Genomic DNA, 21,910 nt, shown 5'->3' with positions numbered 1-21,910 from the left:
GCTGAATTATTGTTGCATGTAGTTAGGCCTACAATAAATGTCTGAAAACACTATAGAAATACAGTGGCCCACCTTGTTGCTCAAAGTCATGTAGATTTATATAATAATATTTTAGTTCATTATTTTGTCGCGGACGCCATGTAATAGCTCGCAAAATTTATGCCCGAACGTGAACGTACGAATAATATTTTACCGCCGTCACGGTGACTCACCCTCTACTAGTATTCGAAGACAATTTATGCTCCTTTTTTGTTCATTTTTCATTATCTTGAAGTTCAATTTGGCCAACAAAACGTCCTCACGAGAGTTCTCTTTAATCGATTCTACTGTGAATTCGGTTTTTTAATAGATCTTGCCTCGCCTCCAATACATGTATCGATCAGGACAAGGTCACGGGCCACTATTATGGCGCCCTCTAATTTTGCGCTGTGTGCGCTTTCAAGAGAACATCCGAGTAGTAACGTCTTGTGAACAAGACTACGTGTACTGTATCTGCCTTGCTGAGCACTGGGAGCTTGACCTTCTATGTGGATTATGAATAAAACGTAAAATCTCAACAAGAGCCTGTCGTGTAGAATAATACAGGCTGGAAAAATCGTCAATACCATTTAAGCTGAAATGTAATCATACGTGTACGTACACAGTAGGCCTACAGGGCATTGGGTTCACATTCTAATGATATGGGCCACAAACGTAATCTGCTGTCAATGTAATTAGGATGTGTCCGAAACACAAGGCTGTGACTGGCAATAAAATGCACATAATACAGAAATGGATGTAGCCGCTTTGTGTGGATTCCGTAGAGGAAGCTGTGAATGCAGCCGTAGCCCACGTAAGTGGAACACACGTCAACAACGATAAAAGTTCATGCACCTCACATTACTGTAACAGCGCCCTCACGTGCGCCAAATTTTGTCTGGCAATTTTCGAAGCGAGGCTGCCAAATTCAAGACTGGTTCCGCGATTAGATTTCACATGTGAATCAAATGACGTGACGAGGCGGGTTATAGACATCGGTCAGTCAAAATGGCGACAAGACAGTCGCGAATTATTTTCTTTGACATAAACAATTAAAAATTCGCCCAAAATATCACTTATGGATCCTTATATGTAACTGTATAATTTCAACATGGATGCAGAAGATATTCAAGGTCACCAGATCGATGAAAATGAAGTCAACCGAAGGACAGAACTAATAACAAATGCGGCTGAAAAGTATTTGAACGGTGAAGTCGCGGAGTCGGACAACACCGCAACAGTGGACACGGGTATGTTATATACAGGGTCATATGCATGGTAATGTGCACAAGTGAATAGCGCTGGAGAAAAATACGATGCCTGCTTTACTAATTCTTTGCAGCATTGTTGAAATATTGAATTTGGTAATTGAAATTATAGACAGCCATGAATATGATCCCGTAACTGAGCATTTATAAGCCTTTGTTATCAGAGGCCGACTTAAACTTAGGCTGTAAAAAGGAAAATAAAACTGAACAGACATGAGAGACATAGGCCTAGTATGCCTAGATGAACATCATTTCGTGTTGTGATGATGATGGGGATTGTATATTTGGGGGTTCCGTTCCTGTAATTGAAGGGGTACCTACATTCAACTTTAGGATTCACCTTGATCGTGCTGAATAACTGTAGGCATGGTAGGGTTGATGTGAAAAGAGGACAGTGTTTTGAGATAGAGTATGAGGGGAAACATAGGGTCAGCACAATAAAGGGAGCATTACCTTTGTTTTCTGGAAGGGCTGACCAGTTTTACAAGATTAAATGACAAATAAATTGGGGTTCCCAAATATCCCGAAGGTGATGAAAACAACAATCCGACAGTTATGACAGTCATGACCATGATATCAGTCCACATGGCATACATGTTTGTCAGGTTTGTAAAATGAAGAACGAAAAGCATACAGGCAGCAATGAGGGATCTTGTCACAAAACCCCATTTGTTTGGTCAATGTCATGATTGTCATAACTGTTCATAGTGTAATAATAACTCACTGAGTTTGAAGGGTACCAAGCTCAATTGCAGAATACCCCACCACCCTGCATGATCAACCTCATAGCCAGGTACAAGTCAACACTCTTCTCATGGGAGTTTCACCTTGTACCCACGTACGTAACCAGTCATACCAGGGATCCTTTTATTTTTTGGAGTGGCGGGTATTCTGCAATTGCTCTGGGCACCATATCTTACATGTACAGCGTACATGTATTTAATTTCCCACAATCTGATCTCAGAATGTTTTTATACAACACAATGGGCAGAAAATCAGCACCATGGACTTCATGCATGCCAGCAGATAATTATTCAGTTCCCTGTTGGGAAGTCTAACCACATACATGCGCTGTAGCTTACATCATCGTATAAAAAGCATGCTCGACAGCTGTGATGCCCCAAAATAAGGTAATTTGGTGACCCTGGACTTGAATGAGCTGGGATTTTTCGATACTCTAAAAAAGTTGCAAAGTTCTTTATTCTTTATTGTTTGAAACCAAATTCCACAGTTAGGCAGGATATTTCTTGTTTCCTTTCATGAATAGTTATGATTTCTTGATCAGGGCTTATACAGACCTTGAAAGTCCTTGAACATGGTTAAAGTCTGGAGTGTTATTTTTTGGGGGTACGGCCTTGAAAGTCATGGAATTCATCACAGATTCTTGAAAGTCCTTGAGTGTACCTTTTCTGATAAAAATATTCATGCAGAGGTATGTGACAACAGGGAGTTCAAAATACGCGAAAGAAACTCATGCCTGTCACTTAGTTTGATGGGAAAAATGCATCACTTTGTCGCATGATAAAAGTGGTACTGTGGCCACGATGTCGGTCGGTGGTTGTGATCCATGTGTATGTCTCTTCCTTGAAAGTGGGATTTCTTCATGTTGGTGAATCGAATTCACAATGACAGGGTATACATGTACATGTATGTATGTGTACGGTTTCATTGACAATGTATACACATGGTACCCTGTATGCATGGAACCCAGGATGTGTTGCAGTGAGATTTCAAAGTCCCCCAAAACGTATATATGTACATGTGCGGCACAAATCCAGTCCCCGTGCTGGTGTGGAATTTTCTGCATAGGGACTTGTTCTGTTTTTTTTTTTCCCTCTACCAAATATGATCAACTCAGTCGATTTAATATTCGTCTAAGCATGCACATGTACATACCCGTACGTGTCTTTGTTTGACCAAAAGTTGATTGCTGGTCATTATTGCTTTGATCATCGTCTGTGTTTGGGTTGCAGGAAAAGGTTGATGTCATTCAAACCTTACTGCCACAATGCACTGTACATGTGCATTTACTTTGGTCTAATCAAGAGGACACACACACATGCATGTACATGTACACTGTAGATGTACATGTATGTATTCTTGCTGATCTACAGGATGTACAGGGACTGTACATGTACCTCATAGTCCTGCTGTTCATGCCCTTACATACATACATGTACATGTATGAGTGTCCTTGTGTTGACAAGAATTACATGCATACATGTACATGTGAATGCAACCAATTTTTTTGCTGAGCAGGTTCTGCTTACATGTATGTGCACATGTACATGTGTACATGTGTGTGAGCCCACAAGACTTGTATATGAACATGATGTAAACATGTACATGTATGATCCCCATGGCTGCCTGGTAGCACTTTGCTGCATTGCAACAAGTCCCACACTGGCCACAGTGCCCACTCAGACAAACCAAACCAGACAAACCAAAAAAATACATCTTGAAAAAACCAAATCCCACCGTCACTTTGGCTGGCATATGAATATTAAGTGGGACAGTAGGTATTCTGCTGCAAATCAGGCCTGTCTGGTTGAGTGGATATCCAAACTTATAACCGTCAACAAAAGCACTGTACAGTATTGGCACTGTGTCCTGCATCAACATTGTCCGGCATCAACATTGTCCTGCATCAACATTGTCCGGCATCAACATTGTCCTGCATCAACATTGTCCGGCCTCAGCATTGGCAACGATTCCACTCTTAGTCCAAGAAGCGTTACTGTTTGCCAGACATTACTTGAAATTCTCAAAGGTCGCATCAAGCGCTAGTGATGCTAGGACTGTTTATCGTGATTTAAATTGTTAAGTCAGAAGTGAATGGGTGTAATTACGAACGACAGCACTGGGACCAAGTGCAGATCAATGTTTTGTGTATGGGAACTATTTGACTGTTTAGAATTTTGTTTGAGGAACATTATTTGGTCATATTGTTTTCAAGATAAAAAAAAGAGGACTAAAGTTCCATAGGCTGTGTCCACATCGGAGCATCGGGCTGACCAAAGACATGATGTCATCCAGAAGACTCACGCTAGTCCATGTTGTCTCCACTGTGGCTCTGCAGTGCTGGTACATGTACATAAACATTACATGTATTTATATGTACATGTACTATGAACCAGTTCATTTGGGCATGCTGTTGGAATACTGAACTGGCTCATCGGACTACACCGCTGTCAAATATCCACGACAGAGATATTTGACTCTGAACCCATCCTCAATTATATCCCAGTTCATTTTGGGCTTTCATGTACATGTATGCTGTTGAAATACTGAACCAGCTCATTGGACTACATGTATGCCACTGTCAAATATCCACGGCAGCTCAGATAATTAACTCTGAACCCATCCTTGATTATTTTTGTTTATTATTTTAAGAAGCATTTCAAAAGTCGGAAACAGTCTTGGTGCTTTCAAAACTTGAGTTGGACAGTGTTGTATTCGAGTCCACCACAAGTCCTGTACATTTAAGTCCTTGTACGAGATAAAGTCCATCACAGGTCCATCACAAGTCATTCAGTCTTAATAAGCCAATTCACAGGCTACTCAAATCAATTTTGACAAAAGCATTCTTTTGTCATCATTCACTTTAAGTCAAGAATTGTCCGCTTTGCGGAAAATCCGCGAAAATCGCGGATTTCGGGGTAGAAAGCGGAAATCGCAATTCTCGGTCAAAAAAAATTAATAAAACAAATAAATATTTTTTATCATTTCTGCACAATTAATCAAATAAATATGAACCCAAATTAGGAATGAGAATTCATTTTCACTGTTTAACTCAATTTGAAAGTAACATTTGGTAGCGTTTCCCCTCCTGTTTTTCCTTTGCGATATCGCAGTATTGATTTCTTCCGGCTCTGCACTGCGGAGATCGCACAGGTCTCTGTTCCCTACATGTACATAGTGCCCAGACGTCTCACGGCTTATGAATAAACTAATAGGGACAGGGACCAGTCCAAGATTACAGTGGCATGGTGCGTGTAGGCCCTACATGTATCATTATGCCAAAGATACCTGTCGATGTACGGTAAATGTAAATGTAGGCCTACAGTACATGTACAGTCACATACAGTTTTTGTACACAAAATTTAGAAAGCAGAAGAAAGCAGCATTTGACTTTGAGAAAGCAGAAAATTCTGGACTTTATTGTTCACCCTGTCACTTATGACTGGCCATGTGAAGGGACTTGTGACTGGACTTGTGGAGGGACATTTTTGAAAGGACTTGCGACGGACTTGACTCCAAAAGTGGATTTGAGTCATGCTCAACCCTATTGGAATGTGGGTTCACTTTATACATGCATGTACAATGTACATGTACCTCTGGAAATGGTCTGATTCTTTCAATATCACATTTCCAACAGAGCATTCCAGAACTACATGGCATGTTCATTTTTGATTGGGCATACATGTAATTCGCTGCTATTCATTTTATATCTTCACAATTTATGGTGTTGGCAGCGACAAGATCTGTGCTGGTGAGTGGCATATGTAGTCTGGGCTCTTGGAATCTTGAGTTTTATGGAACTGCATTTAATGACATGATTTCCATCTGTCTGATTCGTTTTTATTTTGGACAGTGATGACGCAGCAATTGCTGACTACAACTCCTCTGGACATGGGGCTTCAGATGCACAACATCAACACCAACGTCTCGTAAGTACCACAATCTGCCTTCAAAACTAGCCTTGGCTCAAGACTAGATTGAGATTGACAGTACTGGCAGACGTACACATACCTTGCCAATGCAATTCTGCTGGAGATTGAGGGTGATGTTGAAATCCTGAACTAGAGACCGATCTGGTGATATTTCCAATGGCCCCCTTTAATGGCAGAAAGCATTGTGTTGGGCGTTGTGTGATTACAGTGCTCATCAACATCAGCGGGGGCCACTTGAAATGACCAGTGATGGCTTTACTGTGGTCGGCGAGTTTGTCTACCCAGCATTTGTGAATTTGACCTGCCAACTCCAGAAATTCTGAACTTCTATGCCTTTATACATGTACATGTACATGTGTACATGTATGTACATGTACATACGTGTATGGTACCTAGCAGATTTATTTGGCACAAAAAGCATGTTGCATGACGTGTATGATGCTTCAATGCAGTGCCTATATGTATGTACATGCACACACTGGACATGCACGTTGAGCTGTGCAAGGCTTATCATCTGCTGAGTGTGATTTGGATGCCCAGTAAGTCATGCACATTAATTTGCTGCTGAAGTCTGCAATTTTTCGTGTTTTTCAGTGACTGGGAGTCCACAAAATCCCAAAGTTTTCCTTGTCATTCAAAATGTGAAGTACTTAGAACCTTACAGTACATGTACATAATTGCCGATATTGATACGTATCTGCGGCCTGATGTCGATAATACCGATATACACATGTACATGTACATGTATAGAATTTATTTCAAGAATACATGTTATCAAGCTCAAAACCAATGGCATAATGCAAATACCTTTGGCTGTTAGGAGGCTAAGGTCCCTACCAATGGGTCCAAACCATGCAGCACGGGGTAAGTCTGCTGGAATTCGTGAGCTTTTGTAATCTTCCCCAAACAAAAGAGCATGAGACAACACCAACAGCCTGTGGTCGGAACGATACATGTATATTTGAATGCGAAGGCATGCATACTCCAGCCAGTCCACGATCTAAGCAGCCTGCTTCATTGATGATGTGCCTCATATAAATACCTATAATACTTGCCCAAGCCCTGGAGGAGTCGCTCCTTCCTCCTTCAACCAATCACCATTAATGAAATTGCTACCAGTGTTTTAGTTAAGACCACTTAAGGCCATCTTCAGACCAACGTAAGACCTCCAGTAGGAATTGAAGTCGCAAGCTATTCAAATGAACTGAAACAAAACCACTCCTTTGACATTGTTCACCCTGTTACTTGTGACTGGTCTTGTGCGTGGTCTGGTGTCTTGTCTTGTTTCTGGTCTTGTGTCTTGTCTTGTTTCTGGTCTTGTTTCTGGTCTTGTGATGGTCAGGACTACAACATTGATTGTTACACCACAATACAACATGAATATACATGTACTGGTCCATGGACATCACCCCCAACTGCACCCCCATGCATCATTCATGCCAGTTCAGGCAACGGTTACATGTATTTCTCAACCAAGCGAAATCAGCGTATTACTATTATATCGATGGTAATACATGTACATGTACGTAGATTATCCTTAATCCCCAGCCCACTTTGGCTAGAAACCCTGCCAAACACATCAGTCTGCATCATTTGTCAGAGTGGCTAGCCTGCCCAGTGTAACAAGATCCAACAGGTCAATTCTCCCGCAGGTCAAACAGCCTGGGAGTCTGTGGTTGCCAGTCACCACAAGATCCAACAGTGGCATTCAGTGGGACTAGCTCCCATTGTCTCAACATGGCCAGTTTGTTTGGCTGCTGTTGATTGCCAAGTGATCAAAGTGTATCAGACTTTTTGACCTGATGGACTGTGCTGCCTCTGGCAGGGTTAGGGTGAAGAGAAGGCAAGGTGGTGTAGTACATACATGTAGGTCTGCCTGGCAGTCAAACTTAAACAATGCTGCTCAAAGTGTCAGCAGAGCATAACAGAGCCCCTGAGGCATTAGAACATTTTCTGTTTCCATTGTCATCAACTGGTTGTTGATAACTGTTTCTTGATAGAAATTCATTGAGGTGCCGTCAGGAACACACTCTTCCTGAGTTGCTTGTGCATACACATGATTGTCACCATCTACATGTAAGAACAACTATGGCTCTCAATAGGAACACCACGTGTCCCAGATCAAAACAAGCAATGTTCTTGCCAGGACATTGTTTAGTGTTGTGACTTTAGAGCCACGTTCTTACCGATGTGCTAGCTTGTACAATTGGTTGTGTATGTGAAACATGTACAATTTATGTCCTTTATTCATCACAAGATGGTGCAAAGTGTTTTGATGGTGTCTTTGTGTTTTTTTCTGTTATTTGATATATGCAGGCAAGAACGGAAGAAGCGAGATTCGCACAATGAGATTGAGCGGCGACGGAAGTGCAAGATTAACATTGGCATTATCAAGCTGGGGGATATCATCCCAATATGCCAGACCACCAAAATGGTGAGTTGTGATTGAATTGACATGGGTCTTGCAAGGAATAGGGGTTTGCCACTTCCCATCCACTAAAAAAATATTGAGCAGTATTTAACAAGGGAAATAAAATGGGTCAAACCCACAATGAAAAAGAAATCAAAGAAGAGATGAGAAGGCATGATGATAAAAATCACCTTATGGTTGAAGAAACCTTCAAAAGGTCAAGGTCTTTCAGGAGCAAAGCACAGGCTTGAGTTACCGTATAGCTGCACTGATAGGACAGCCAATTGTGCATGTGCTGAGCTGTTATCAATTACTGGTAGCCTCATACTGGGCATGTGCTGTTGGAACACCAAACTGGCTCATTTTAATAGTTTTGCAGGGAGATTGCACAAATAGTTGAGTAGCACTGTTTTATTACATAGTCCTTGATTGTGTTGACCAAGCATTGCGTCTGGTCTTTCTCAAAAGTTTTCGTTCACATTTGTTAAACTTTTTGGGAATCAATTGCCAGTTGATGTTTAGTAATCATATGTAATGTAGGTTAAAATCAATTCTAAATATTCTGGAAAAAGTGCATTTCTAAAAATGTTTACAGTGGCGGTAATGAACCCAAACATTGACTCATCAATGTGATGCTATGCACTTGACCCGGATGATTTCTGACTGCATAAAAATTGTTTTGCATGATGTATTGGTAACATTCCTGCCCCCCTTCTTCCCCCTTCTGCCCCCCTTCTGCCCCCCTTCTGCCCCCTACTGTAGAGCAAGAATCAGATCCTGGAGCAGGCTTGCTTGTATATTGATGAACTCCGCGAGAAGAGTGAAAAGTTGCTGCTTGCAAATACCTCAGACCCTGAAGGTGAGTGGGGGGTCACTGTTTCTTTGAAGTGTGACTCTACTTTTTGAAGGCAGGACAGAAGTACTTTCCTCAAGTTGCTCTACTTGTCTGTTCAAAATACCAGTAGGCCAGGGGTGGATCCAGGGGAAGTGGTCGGTGAACTTTGTCTCCCCCCCCTTTTTTTTTCAAAATTTTTCAATAAATGAATAAAAAAGAAGAAAAGAGAGAGTGAGAAGAAAAGAGGGGGCATACTGCCTGAAATTGCATCATAGAGTGTATAGAATCCAAAATGGCTCCAAACCCAAGGCGGTCCGGGCATTTTACCATTGTACCCCCCTCCCCCTTTGGGAAAATCCTGGATCCGCCCTTGAGGGCAATCCAATTATGATCAGCTCTGCAAAATGGGTCAGCTTCAAAATGTACATATACAGTACATGTACAAAATGAAAGGTCAAGAGGCGACCTTTGACATGATAAACAGTTCCTAAACAGGACGAATTTAACCCCTGGAGCCCTTACAGTACGCATTTGGTTGCATGTTTCATTCAAGTTGAAAAGTCATCACAGGAAACCATGGTCCATGCATTGTAAGAAATTGTCAGAATGAGAAAAGATTCTTGTAGTTCATGTGATATACATGTAGCAGCCTTGCATTTGGTTTGGAGAAAGACAAGTCGTGAAATGCCTGTATATACATGTACATGTACATTAAGTATGAACCTTAGCAGAAATGTGACTCTCGGAGAAAACACATTTTCTAGTTTTGAAATGCCTGTACATGTACTTTTATAGAAGCATTCACTGCTCAGTTTGGTTTAGCCACTTTGCACTTCAAAGTGAGGAAGTAAATTTCATGTACCTGTAATTAGTGGTTTCCAATTTTCTTTCTGCTGTTCAAGAAAATATATTCATGTATAATAAGAAGTGTACCAGAATTAGAAACACAAAAAATGGACCTCCAGAAATTATGACTATCATAAAAAAGATAGTTCTTGTGATTGGAAGTGATGAACTGATTTGATTACATTGAGGAAACTCATTTGTGATGATGAAAGGTTGAGTTGAAAAAGAGGCTTAGCAAGCTGGTATGAAAGTTGTGATTTGACTTGTGATCTTTGAATCAATATAGTTTGATGAAATGTTATGTCCTTCAATTTCAGCTGCTGAAGAGATCAAGAAGCTCAGGAAGGAAAATGAGAAGCTGCGGGCAGAAAACAAACGCTATCAAGAGATCATCCAAGACATGGAGGCGCATCCCAATGGGACTGTGGACCAGCCCAAGTCTACCTCCCGTCCCTCCCGCAAGGCTGACCGCAGCTCGTCGTCGGTCAGCAGCAAGGTGGCCACAATGCAGACCAAGCCTCACATCACTTACCTGCCAGGAGGTCCTAATCAGGTGACCGTTGCCGTCCAGGGGGTGAATCAGATGCAGACTCCAGTTGTGGGAGGAGGACCCACCACACTAGTTGGCAATATCCAGGGCACCCAGGGAGGCATGGCCATCCTCCAGCCCAACCCCAACGGTGCAGGTTACATCCTGGTTCCTGCCGTCAGTAAATACCAGAGCACTACCAATCAGACATCAGTGGTTGTGACCATGTCCGGAAACCAGCAAACCACTCCTGCTGGAGTGGTGCTGACAAATCAACCAGCAGTGCCACAGTCTCTAGCAGGGAATCAAGTCACGGTCGACGCTAACGCCGCCACGTCCCAGACACAGATCACAACTGGACAGCAGCAAACAGTAAACCAACCCAGCACCCAACTCAGCTCCAGCATCTCTGACACACCTACAGCGCATAGCACAGTGGTCACCCAAGCTGTGAACACGCCCATCACGACACCGGGAAACCAGAGCACTGTGGTGCTACAGGGGGGTAATGCACAAGCCCCAGGCCAGTTACAGACTTTGCGTTACATTGTTCCCCTTGTGCCTGGGGCTGGACAGGCCAGCACCTCCCAAACAGCCAATCAGGCAATTATGCTAACTCTTCCTGTTCGCCAGGGCCAGAATCTACCAGTTCGTATTGCCCCATCCTCAGCCGCACCAGCCACTCGATCCTCCCAACCAATGATCTTGCCCCAGCCTGCCTCTGGTGGTAGCAGTGTCAATGCTCAGATCATGCAAGGGGTTGAAAGCACCCCCAAATCAAAGAAGAAATCCTCCTCAAAGGCAAAGAACATTTCTGAAACTGAATCTGAGACATCTAGGACAGGCTCACCATCAGTCAGCCAAGCAGGTGCACAGCAGCAGATGAATGTAGCAACGCCACCCCCTGGCGGGGTTACTGTCCGTCTACCAGTTGCTGGAGGGGGTCCTGATCAAGGGAATGTTATCGTCAACCAACAAGGCCAGCAGATTATGATACAGAAGCCAAACCAAGGGTCACCCCAGAACCTAGTTATGCCAATGCAGGTCAGTCGACCAGTCATGACGCAGAACTTGGTCTACATCCAGCAAAACGGTCAACTGATTCCAGTCATCCTGCAGCAGCAGAGCAACCCAGCAGCTGCGCCATCAGGAGCCCAGACTGTGATGCAGCCACTGCAGCCCCAACAGCAACAACCACAAGGGGTTAATCCAAACTTTGTAACTCTCCCCCTGAGTCAGGGAAACAGAGTCTTGCAAGCCAACACTGCTGGGCAGATCATCATGTCTGGGCCTGGCGTCCAAAATGCTGTGTCCATCAATACGCAGCAGGGTACCACAGCCAATCAGTCTGGAGTCAGCTTCACTCAGCCCCAGGCAACCCCAAGCAACCTTCAGGCTGGTCAGGGAGAGGGAACTTCTCAGCAGGGCGTCGTTCTTGCCAGCCAAGATCTCCTGATACCGAAAGAAGAGCCCCAATCCATCCAGGATGGAAAGGAATTAAGTGGGCTGAACCCGTCTGGAGATTCCAGCATGCTGGCCCCTCTCAACGTTCTCACCTCTGGCCAGGAGTCCTCAGACCGCAGCCAAGAGGAGTTAGGAGACTACAGCAATGATCGAGACAATGACATCCTGGCCAAAGCAGCTGAGTCCATCTTCTCTCCCAACTCCATGAGCGAGAATTCGCCCGTGATGAATTTTGGTGAAATGCCCGCATCAGGATCGGATATCAAACCCAGTGTTGCTGCCCAGCAAACCATTGGTGTTGGAGGTATTGTGACCCTACAGTCAGGTATCCAACTTGGCCGAGACTTCACTGCACCACTTCAGGGGGTAGTACCCTCAGCTGAAGAAGCCATGGACACATCCAGTCATCGTCACGAGAAACACAAGTCTAAGAAGAAAAAGAAAAAGAAAAACAAGGAGAAAGACAAAGATAAGGATAAAGAAAAGAAGAAACACCACCACCATCATCACAGCCACTCAAAAAGTGCCACTTCAACAGAGGAGGCTGCACCAGCAAAGTCTGATGTATCTATGGAAGGCTCTCCTATTGAGAGAGCTAACATGATAGCCGAGTCTCTGCTGCAAAGCTGGATGGAGAAACCAGACGGTAGTGATGACAAGGAAACTGATGCCCATGCCTCAGCAGCTCTTTCATCCAGCTTCTCAACAGAGGCACTTATTGCTGGAAGCGCAAATGAACTCCCCAGCGTTTCTGTGGCCAGTAGTAGTTCCGTGTGTGGTTCAACGGAATCCACCCCAACTAATTCCAGTAATGCATTCACCACTTTTCCCTCCTTCAACTTTGGCAGCGATATCTTGAGCAGCTCAATGAGTGTAAGTGGGCTGCCAACCTACATTGAGGATGAGACTGATTTCTCCAAGAACGAAAGTGATGTCGGCTCCCTGAAGGCCCTCAACAGTCTGCAGGATTCCATCTCCTCACTCAGCACTGGACAGCCAGTGGCAACATCCCAACATGGGATAGACTCCGCCCCAAATCTTGCACCAGAGCAGACAATAGCATCCTCTACCAGCACCCAGCCAGGCATTGTCAGTGATGTCCCGGTTGTGACATCAGCCCCAGGTTTTATGCTAGACTCACCAACGGTCAGTCAGGCATCTGTTGCAACTTCAGACAGTAGTGGTCCAGGGTTCATATCTCCAATCCCAAGTATATTCTCCATCAATACATCCATGCCTGAAAATGGCATTCAGAAGCCTGAATCACGCACAGCAACCCCTGTCATTAACGAGAGTGAGCAGGATCCAATCACAACTCAGGTAGCACACCAGTCAGGGTGGATATCTCATCATTCAAAGGCATCGGAGCTTGCCAGGGGTCTCCAACCTGTCAGGTCCCAAAGTCAGCCACCCTCCACCTCTGGCTCTGCAGCCATCCAGCTGCCTGGCCAATCTCAAGCCTCAGATGCATCATTTAACCAACCTGCTAGCTCAGGATTGTTTTCCCCAGTGTGGTTGAGCCCGTCATCCAACATAGGCAGTAAACCCACCTCCACACCTCAAACACCCAGTCAAGAATCCCCACCTCTGAACTTCAATCGAGAAATTTCTGATTCTGGTTCTTTTCCAACTAGTGAGGCAATGCAGAATATCACTGAGCCCACTTCAAGCATGCCCCAAGATCAACCTCCACTAGTGGATTTGAACAAAACCATTTTGCCTAGACATGATGGCCTGCGTGGCTTGCAGGATCCATCAAGCAGCGTCAGCCAGAGCCCTCAGCGTCCTTCCATCTTGGATGTACATGTAACACCGGCAACAAGTGGTATAGGTAGTTTGGAGTCACCACAATCCGGTGGGAGTATGGCCTGGCATCCAAGTGCCATGGACAGAAGACACAGGGTAGATAGCCCAGGAGGACTGGGCAGCAGGACCCCTGACTTTCAAAATCCTTTGCAGGCTGAAAGTCGAATGACGCCTGATATCCAGGGATCTTCTCAGAATCTTCTCCAGGATGCACTGGACCATGGAAGAACTAAGACATTACCCAATATGGGAGCTGATGTGGGCAGCAGTCAGAGCAGAGAAGAACCTCTTGAGAACATTGGACTTCAGAGCCTCATGTCATTAGCTGAAAGCACAGCCAGAACCAGTATTGAATCCTCCAATTCAATGTCTGTCCCTCTTAACACATCATCGGGAAAATCTGTGGATTCCACAGGGAAGAAGAACCAAACTGGGAAGACGTTTTCCATCAAGACTCTGCACCGCACGCTTACCTCTGAGATCACTGAGTCACCAAAGAGACCCACAAGCCCTACCCCCTCTGTTGAGCCACCATCAAAACTCAAGACAGCTGAAAAGACGATCCCTCCCCTGAAGATAAAGATTCCCAAGAGCAAGCGACGATCAAGTTGCCAGAAGGAGCAGTCTGAACGGCTTCCAGACAGCAGTGATACAGGAAAAGGGGCTAAAGTGGTGAGCACCTCCGATATGGATCAAATTGGCAAACGGGAATTGAATCCCAATTTAATTGACAAGTATCCTTGGTTAGCCGAGGGGGATGGGGACAGTGAGAGCAGTCGGGCCTCATCAGCGAGTGACACCAATCAATCCAGGGAAAAGCATTCCTTTAGTGTCCAGAATATCTCCCAGAGCTCCCAGCGCAGTGGTCGCAAGGATTCTGGTCTTGTAATGACGTTCCAGCGAAGAGACAGCAGGCAGGTTGTAAAAGAAAAACCTCAGACAACAGCTGATAGTAGCCTCCCTACAACTGTCTCATCCTCGCCATCTGTTGCACAGGTACACTCATTGTGGAATCCATCCAATAATGAAGGCTACAGTCGAACAACTACCTCCAAGCCAGATAGCTCCAACATGCCCTCCATGTATTCCTCACACGTCAGTGACACCACGGCTGTAAGTCGGCCAGCTAGTAACTTAAGTTCCTCACTACCAGTTCAGCATAGCCCTCAAGTGGACAGTCAAACCACTGACTTATCGCCCTTCTCAGTACCCATCAACAGAGATCCCAACCCTGTTGGAATGGAGAAACTTAAGCCCAAGAAGCCCAGTCGTAGAGGATCCAACAGCTCTAGCCACTCTGTACGTAGTAGCTCAGAGCCTGATTGCTCCCCTATGCAGCCTTGTATCAGCGATCACACCTCTCCCTCAGGCTTCCATGACCTCCAAGGTCATGGCATGCCATCTGATCCACAACAGACTCAGTCCACCCAGCCGAGCAACATGAGGAACCCACGACAGTCGCCAGTGGTCAATCTTTCCCATCAGCAGCAGCCCCAGCAACAACAGCAGCAGGGCAGCAACATGCACGACAAGCGCTACACCTTCCAACAGAACCAAGGCCAGATGTTCCTCCACCACGAGGACACCCACTCGGGATCCACCCAGGCATCCAACTCCTTCCAGAACTTTCTGCAACCCGCCCGAGGTTCGGATTTCCTCAGCCAGTCATCAGACCCCAGTGACCCCATGGAGTTCAATCTGAACATGTTTGACAATCAAAAGCCAGTATCTTCTGAGCCCAGTGCAATGAACAATGCAAGTGAATCCCGGCCAGATAGCAGGAACTTACCTGGCAGACAAGTGCATTCGCAACCTGCCTATATAAGCCAAAGTGATATGGTTCAGGTGTCAGATCCGTCCCATGATTTGCACAGCAAAAGTGGTAGCTACACCCAATCAGACATAGACCACTCAGCACGCTATGGTGTATCCCAGGCTCAGACCATGCATGTTCAGCAGCAGGGACAGGCCATGAAGAGGATGGCAAGCACACCAAGCCAGAGCAACCCTGCCAAGCGTGCCAACCTGCACCCGAATCACCATGGACTCTCTCACATGCCAGTGCAAGACCAGCGCCCGCCGAACATGTCGCTGGATGCACATCACACGGCCAGCAATGTAGACACACGAACCTCGGCCCATCAAATGCACCAACCCATGGTCTCCTCCTCACATGCTAACACCATGCGCAGGACAACGCAAAGTGAAAGAACGTTAACGAGCTCTGTGCAGTCACAGCGCCAGTCATTTGAGACTTCCCAGAGTGGTTCCAGGTTCCCCGAGGGATCATCCAAGGGGCGGAAACGCAGTCAAAACTCTGAACAATTTTTTCACGGGCTAAGTCAGGGGCAGGGTATGGACAATTCCCTGAGACACAGAGACAGCAGCGGACAGGATCAAACAAATTGGCCGGGATTCTCTTCACAGCGCTCCAGTGATTCTTCAGAACCATTCCTCCCACTGTTCTCCTCCAGCAGCATGACACCAAGCCAAAACACACCAGCGTCAACCACCTCCAATGCCTCTATCGTGTCCAGTTTGTCGCCTTCAACGTCCCGTCGGTTACGCGGGAACGAACTGCCGACTTACCTGCCCCACCTACCAGGGCCCATTCTGCCCAGCCCCTCACAGTCCAACAAACCTCACCAAAACCGCAACGACTCTGAAATTGGCCCTCCGTTCAATGCCATGTTCGGGCCAGGCAGGCCAGGCAGCCTTCCCATGAATGTTGGACCGAACTTTCCCGGCTTCAGCGAACACCAGCCCCCGAGCTTCAGCAAGACGGCACAGATCAGCAGCGGGGTGAACGTCCCGCCCCCGCCCTTCAACTTCAACCTCTTCAATGACCAGCATTCGCAGCCGGGCCACTGCAACGATCCGCCTCTGGGATTGCCACCTATGCATCTCCATGGTAACCCAGCCATCCAGATGGATGATGGAATGGCCTCGTTAAGAGGTAATGTTGGATCCAGACACCCGCAATCATTTGGTAACAACATGCGTCTGGATAGTCTGTTATCACAGGGTGCTTCTCCAGACGGTCGACCGTTTAAGGTTGGCATGCCAATGGGACCACACTTTCATTCAACCTTTGGTCCCTTTTAATTACCACCATGAACGGCAAAAGAACAACCAACCATGCCTCCAAATATCAGGGACTTTAATAGCCTGAGAATTAAAAACCTTAACCTGTGCCATTGACAAGCTTAATTTTGATCCAAGGCCTGCCCCAATTACAGTTCACAGCATTTATAAACATTGGGTCAGAAAACTCAGTGGAAGTGGTCAAAACTCCTTCAGGACTGTCCACAGCATACATGTACATGTACTTCTCTGAATTTTCAAAACGTGAAAATACAGGATGATACACACAAAAACAAGGCTTGGGGTAACATCTTGAGACTTCATAACTTGGTAATTTTTCTATTAAAAATAGTTTTTATGTTATTTTTTAACAAACTATTTGGTCCAGCATTAATCGGAAATCCCCCCTTTTTTTGTTTGGCCTAATGAATCTTGTGAAGACATTTCATGCTTTGATTATTCAGAATCTCCGGGGGTTTTTCTTTTGCCGTTCAATCCAAATCTACGCATCAGTGACGTTTTATTTGTCCACAGATCTCAGGTTGACAGCGCCATGCTGGCTTTAGCCAGACAAAAACTGGCTTTCTTATAAAGCAGCTAGTTGGACAGCTAAGAGTATGACAAGCATTGGACATCCAATTTCGGCTAACACACTTAAATAGCTCCACAATGTTTGTCCTATTATGTTGCTGTATGAACAAAGAAGGGGCAATTTGTTTTCAATCCTTCTGTTTTCCTAGACCTCCCCCTCCCCCACTCAAAAAAATGTACACCACGGTTGGTGCAGAGAAGAAGAGGCGTTAACAACAAGCACAGTGTTGAGTGACTAAATAGCAAAAGAAACCGTGTTTCTGAAGTCAGAAAGAGGAGTCAAGATTAGCATTTGCAGGTTGTCATTCACAAAATGAGAATTTGTTTAATGGACATTTTGAACTTCACAGAAATCCATTGGTGCTGGAAATCATCACACAAGGAGTAGTAAAGCCTATTAAAGTAATAGTGGCTGGGCTTTGCCTTCCTCAATCCTGCAAAATCTTAAAGGATATAAGAGGGTAGGGCTGACTTTTAAAAAGGCTTTTTGCTCAGCCAATAGAAAACAAGTTGCATATTATGTAGGGTCATCTTTGAAATACTTGTACAGTAATAAGCCTACCCTTGTCAAGCAGGTTTCCCCTACAATGTGAATTTCTCCCACCGAAAAAGGAAAAAAAAACATAGATAAAGTAGCAAAGTCTACATGTAGATGTTTGCCGACTATGCCAACCGGGCTCAGAATATTCAGGTATTTCTGTGGTCTCTCAGTGTTCGGCTAATTTTACTGAGGTTTTTGACAAAGGGAAAGAAGGGAATTGAAAAGGTATTGAATGGAAACTCTGATAACATGTAGGCTACCAGAACATGCACATGGAATGCCGAAATATTTCATGTCCAAATTCCAAGGTTGCTTGAGCACTTTGCAGGGGTGTGAAAAATTCAGCTTTGGAGCTGATTTTAGTTTTTTTTATTTAGATGTTAATCCTCAATTTCAGCTTTTTTGTGCACCTGTTGTGTACAAACGTATGGGGACTGCTTACATTTCAGCTTTTTGCTGGCTGTTTTCAGCTTTGATTTTAAGTGGCCACTCACACCCCTGATTTTGGGTGAGACAGAACTGACACAGTGGATGGCGTTTTCACGTGTTCTTAGAATTCTTGAGTAGACATGCACGAAAAAGTGTCTGGGTACCCGTGTTTGTTTTATATGATATCCAGTACAATGTGTGTACGTGTGCCCGTACTTGTACACGTCACATCTCTTGGATTTGAATATGCGGGTTGCACCGACCTGAACCAACCCTGATACCACGTGTAGATGCAATGGGTTTGTAGAATTTAAGCCTATTGGGGGATAGACTTGAGCCGTGCTGCGCACAGTGCTGCATTTGCTGAGATCAGTGACGAAGTTTGATTGTCTGACTCTGAATGATATGACATAATCAACTAAATCAAGAAAACGAAAGCCAGAACTTTTTATACTTGGAGAATTGTGAAAATTATCATGAGAACATTGTGGATTAATGTGGAGAATTTTAAATAAACATTTTTTGAATCATATAATTACCAATATTGCATAAAACTGATCTACAAAAAAAATAAGTTTATTTTTAATTAGGTGTGCTTTTTTCCTTGTAATTCATATCATTTTATCTTTAAATGTCATGTAAATTCTTTTTATATGTCAAGATAATGACATCGTCATTATCAAGCTGCCCTGCTTTTGACGTTATTTTTTTAAATCATCTTTTAAAAATGGTTACTCTTTAGCCATTTGTATATAATCAAAGGATAAAGACGCGTTTTCATCGTGTGTACCCCGAGTGCGCGCAATTCAAAGACAATCATGTCTCCGTTTCGTTTCATATTTATTTTTTTCTTTTTTAAGCAGTATTGTTAAATATTGTGGAAATGTTGACGGGGCATATCTAAAATTTATCTTCAAGAATGTTGTAAATACGGGAAAATAATTTATACGTGTAAAATTTTGAATGACTGAAGACAGGCTATGTACTTTAGTCTAAGTGTAATAATTTTTGTGCCAATTGGATCAAAAGCTCTGTTCCGGATTTTCTTCTATCCCCCACCCCAAAAAGTCTCAATTGGTCAACTGAACTGAGTTGCTTGAATATAAATATTTCAAGAGCTTAGAACTTTCTCTTCGGGCTGGCGCTCCATCCAGAGAAATTGCTCAGCATAATTTATGTGCTTACAATGCTGGGAATCAGTGATGAGCAATGCGACATTTTAGCGATGCGATGTGCGACAATTTAGCTGGTTACCTGTTCTGTTGGTTAACTGTTTTCTTTGCTTTAGCCAATACTTATAACTGTGCCTACATGTAGTGGACCATGTGGTGTGCTGCGTGGGTCCTCATATGGGAATGCTTAACCGAGTGGTACGGTCAACAGCATGGAGTACATGTACTACATGCTAGATCATTTTATGTCGATTTGTTGTCATTTCTGTTTAATTTAAAAGCTCTCCTGATGTCAGTATTACCATTTTCTTGGAAGGGTTTTCAACTTTGTTTCTGTTCTTCTGTCATCCGATATTTTTCTTATGAACTCTTGTTCCGTTTGTCTTACATACCAAGTATTAAAAGTTATTTACTACAACGTGACCTACATGTACATCCATATCTGTTTAAACCAAGAGTTTGGTCTTTGCTCTTGAAATACATGTACACGTACAGAGACTCATGCTGACAAGGGATGTAGCCGTAGCTCTTGAAGGCCGTTTTGGACACGGCTTCTTAAAGTCTGTCGATCCTTAGTGTGTCTGAAGAAGCTTGAGCCACAAAAGCTGTTATTTTTCCTCTTTAATTTTAGATACTTCCGGTGTCATCTCCTCAGTATGTAGATATTTGTACATTTTGTTACATTACTGTATATCTTCGGTTTCCTGTTATCGGATCTCAGTTGACCATTTCTTAGCCAAGACCACCACCAGACCAGTCAAAATACCAATCACCGGACAAATCATCAAGACTGGTCACCGCTCCAGCCACAAGTAACGGGGTGAACAGTGACAAGAAAATGCATCAATTTGTTGCAGTTCATATGAATAGTTTGTGAATTGAACGCAGACTGGGAGGGCTTTCGTCGGTCGTGTGAATATTTTCAAGGGTTCTCACCACTGCCATTGAATTGTCAACCACAATCTGTGCTTTAGAACGTTCTGAGTTTGCGGCCGTGATTATCAGTGCCGTGTTCCCACTGTTGTAAATCCACAGCCAATGGCATAAAATCTTAAAATTTGGAACAGCTCCCTTGTCGTTTTTTGTTTTGTTTCGTTTATCCAGATCTACTTTACCTCTCCTTTTTAGTGGAACGGACGGTTGAGTCCGTGGCATGAATGAAAGGGAAGTTTGTTACCTGGCAACAACTTTCCTTAGTTACATACAGCATGCACGCTAGCTAGTAAACAGGTTTCGAGTCGGCAACAACAAACTTGAATACAACCTAAACTAAATCTAAACCCATTTTGACTCTGGTATGCTTTTCCATTTTTCTGTGGCGACATTTCATGTAAACCAAAACTCGATCAGAACCGAAATGCGTATTCATTTTATGCATAATCCTTGTGTGTACTTTGGCCACGCATGCATATGAATATTCAGAAGTTGATGCATACTCAGTTCATGGTGCATTGTTATATGTTAGACGTCCTGTAATTACTTTTATGTGCATTATTGATAGTACATGTACAAGTATGTATTTAGAGTTAGACTGATGCCTGTTTTTAACTGTTCCATAGCCTGTAACTGTATTTTAATACCTGACTGTTATTCTACATTGTATATTTTGTACAGAATCCCTCTGGACGTCCAGGCTATGTCATATTTTGTATTGAAATAAAAGTGTACATTATTATGTACACAGGAATGAAAAGGAATTTCTGCACAGAGCAGTGTTGAGTTTCTGCCAGCAGATGGATTATAATTATAATTATTTATAATTATTAATTATTTCTGGTATTTCTGGTATTGACACCAATAATTCCTCAAAGCGCCCTACGCACTGTAACACGCAAGCCCAAAGAAACCTGTAGAGAGGAGACAATGAGAAGCAGATACAGTTTTAGATGTGGGAGGAAAACCTGGAGGAATATTGTAGGTAAAACCCATGGAATCAGGTAGGACTGAACACCCAATCCACATGTAGACCGGGCCGGGAATCGAACCCAGACTGCAGGTGGAAGGCGAGCAAACAGACTACTCATTGGTCGGCGATATCATGGCGGCAGTGTCTATCTGGAACTCTATAATAACGTTCTTTCCTTTTGTTTGCCATACCAGTTTCATTTTATGCCTCAGCTGTGTGGCTAGACCCTCGTTAATTGCACGAGGGACTTGCGTCTGGACATGGGACACCGACACTTGGACTGAAACAAGACAACTAATGCACTGCGTTTGATGTGTGGTTGGTTTGCAATAACGTGG

At 44.0% G+C, this 21,910-nt stretch overlaps 1 protein-coding gene across 1 annotated transcript; it reads left to right on the top strand.

The window, feature by feature from the left end:
- The first annotated feature begins 993 nt into the window (after window positions 1–993).
- LOC110989455 (uncharacterized) lies at window positions 994–21,363 on the top strand. Its single transcript, XM_022253841.2, has 5 exons — window positions 994–1,268; window positions 5,881–5,956; window positions 8,276–8,393; window positions 9,132–9,228; window positions 10,368–21,363. Exons 1-5 carry the CDS (start codon window positions 1,130–1,132, stop codon window positions 16,952–16,954), a joined length of 7,017 nt encoding a protein of 2,338 aa, XP_022109533.2. The 5' UTR covers window positions 994–1,129; the 3' UTR covers window positions 16,955–21,363.
- Window positions 21,364–21,910: the final 547 nt, after the last annotated feature.

The sequence above is a fragment of the Acanthaster planci genome, linkage group LG10, assembly GCF_054643075.1.
Source record: "Acanthaster planci isolate LZ-2023a linkage group LG10, COTS_SCS, whole genome shotgun sequence".
Lineage (NCBI taxonomy): Eukaryota > Metazoa > Echinodermata > Asteroidea > Valvatida > Acanthasteridae > Acanthaster > Acanthaster planci.
Note: the sequence above shows the minus strand (reverse complement) of the source record. Positions and strands in the feature narration are given on the sequence as shown.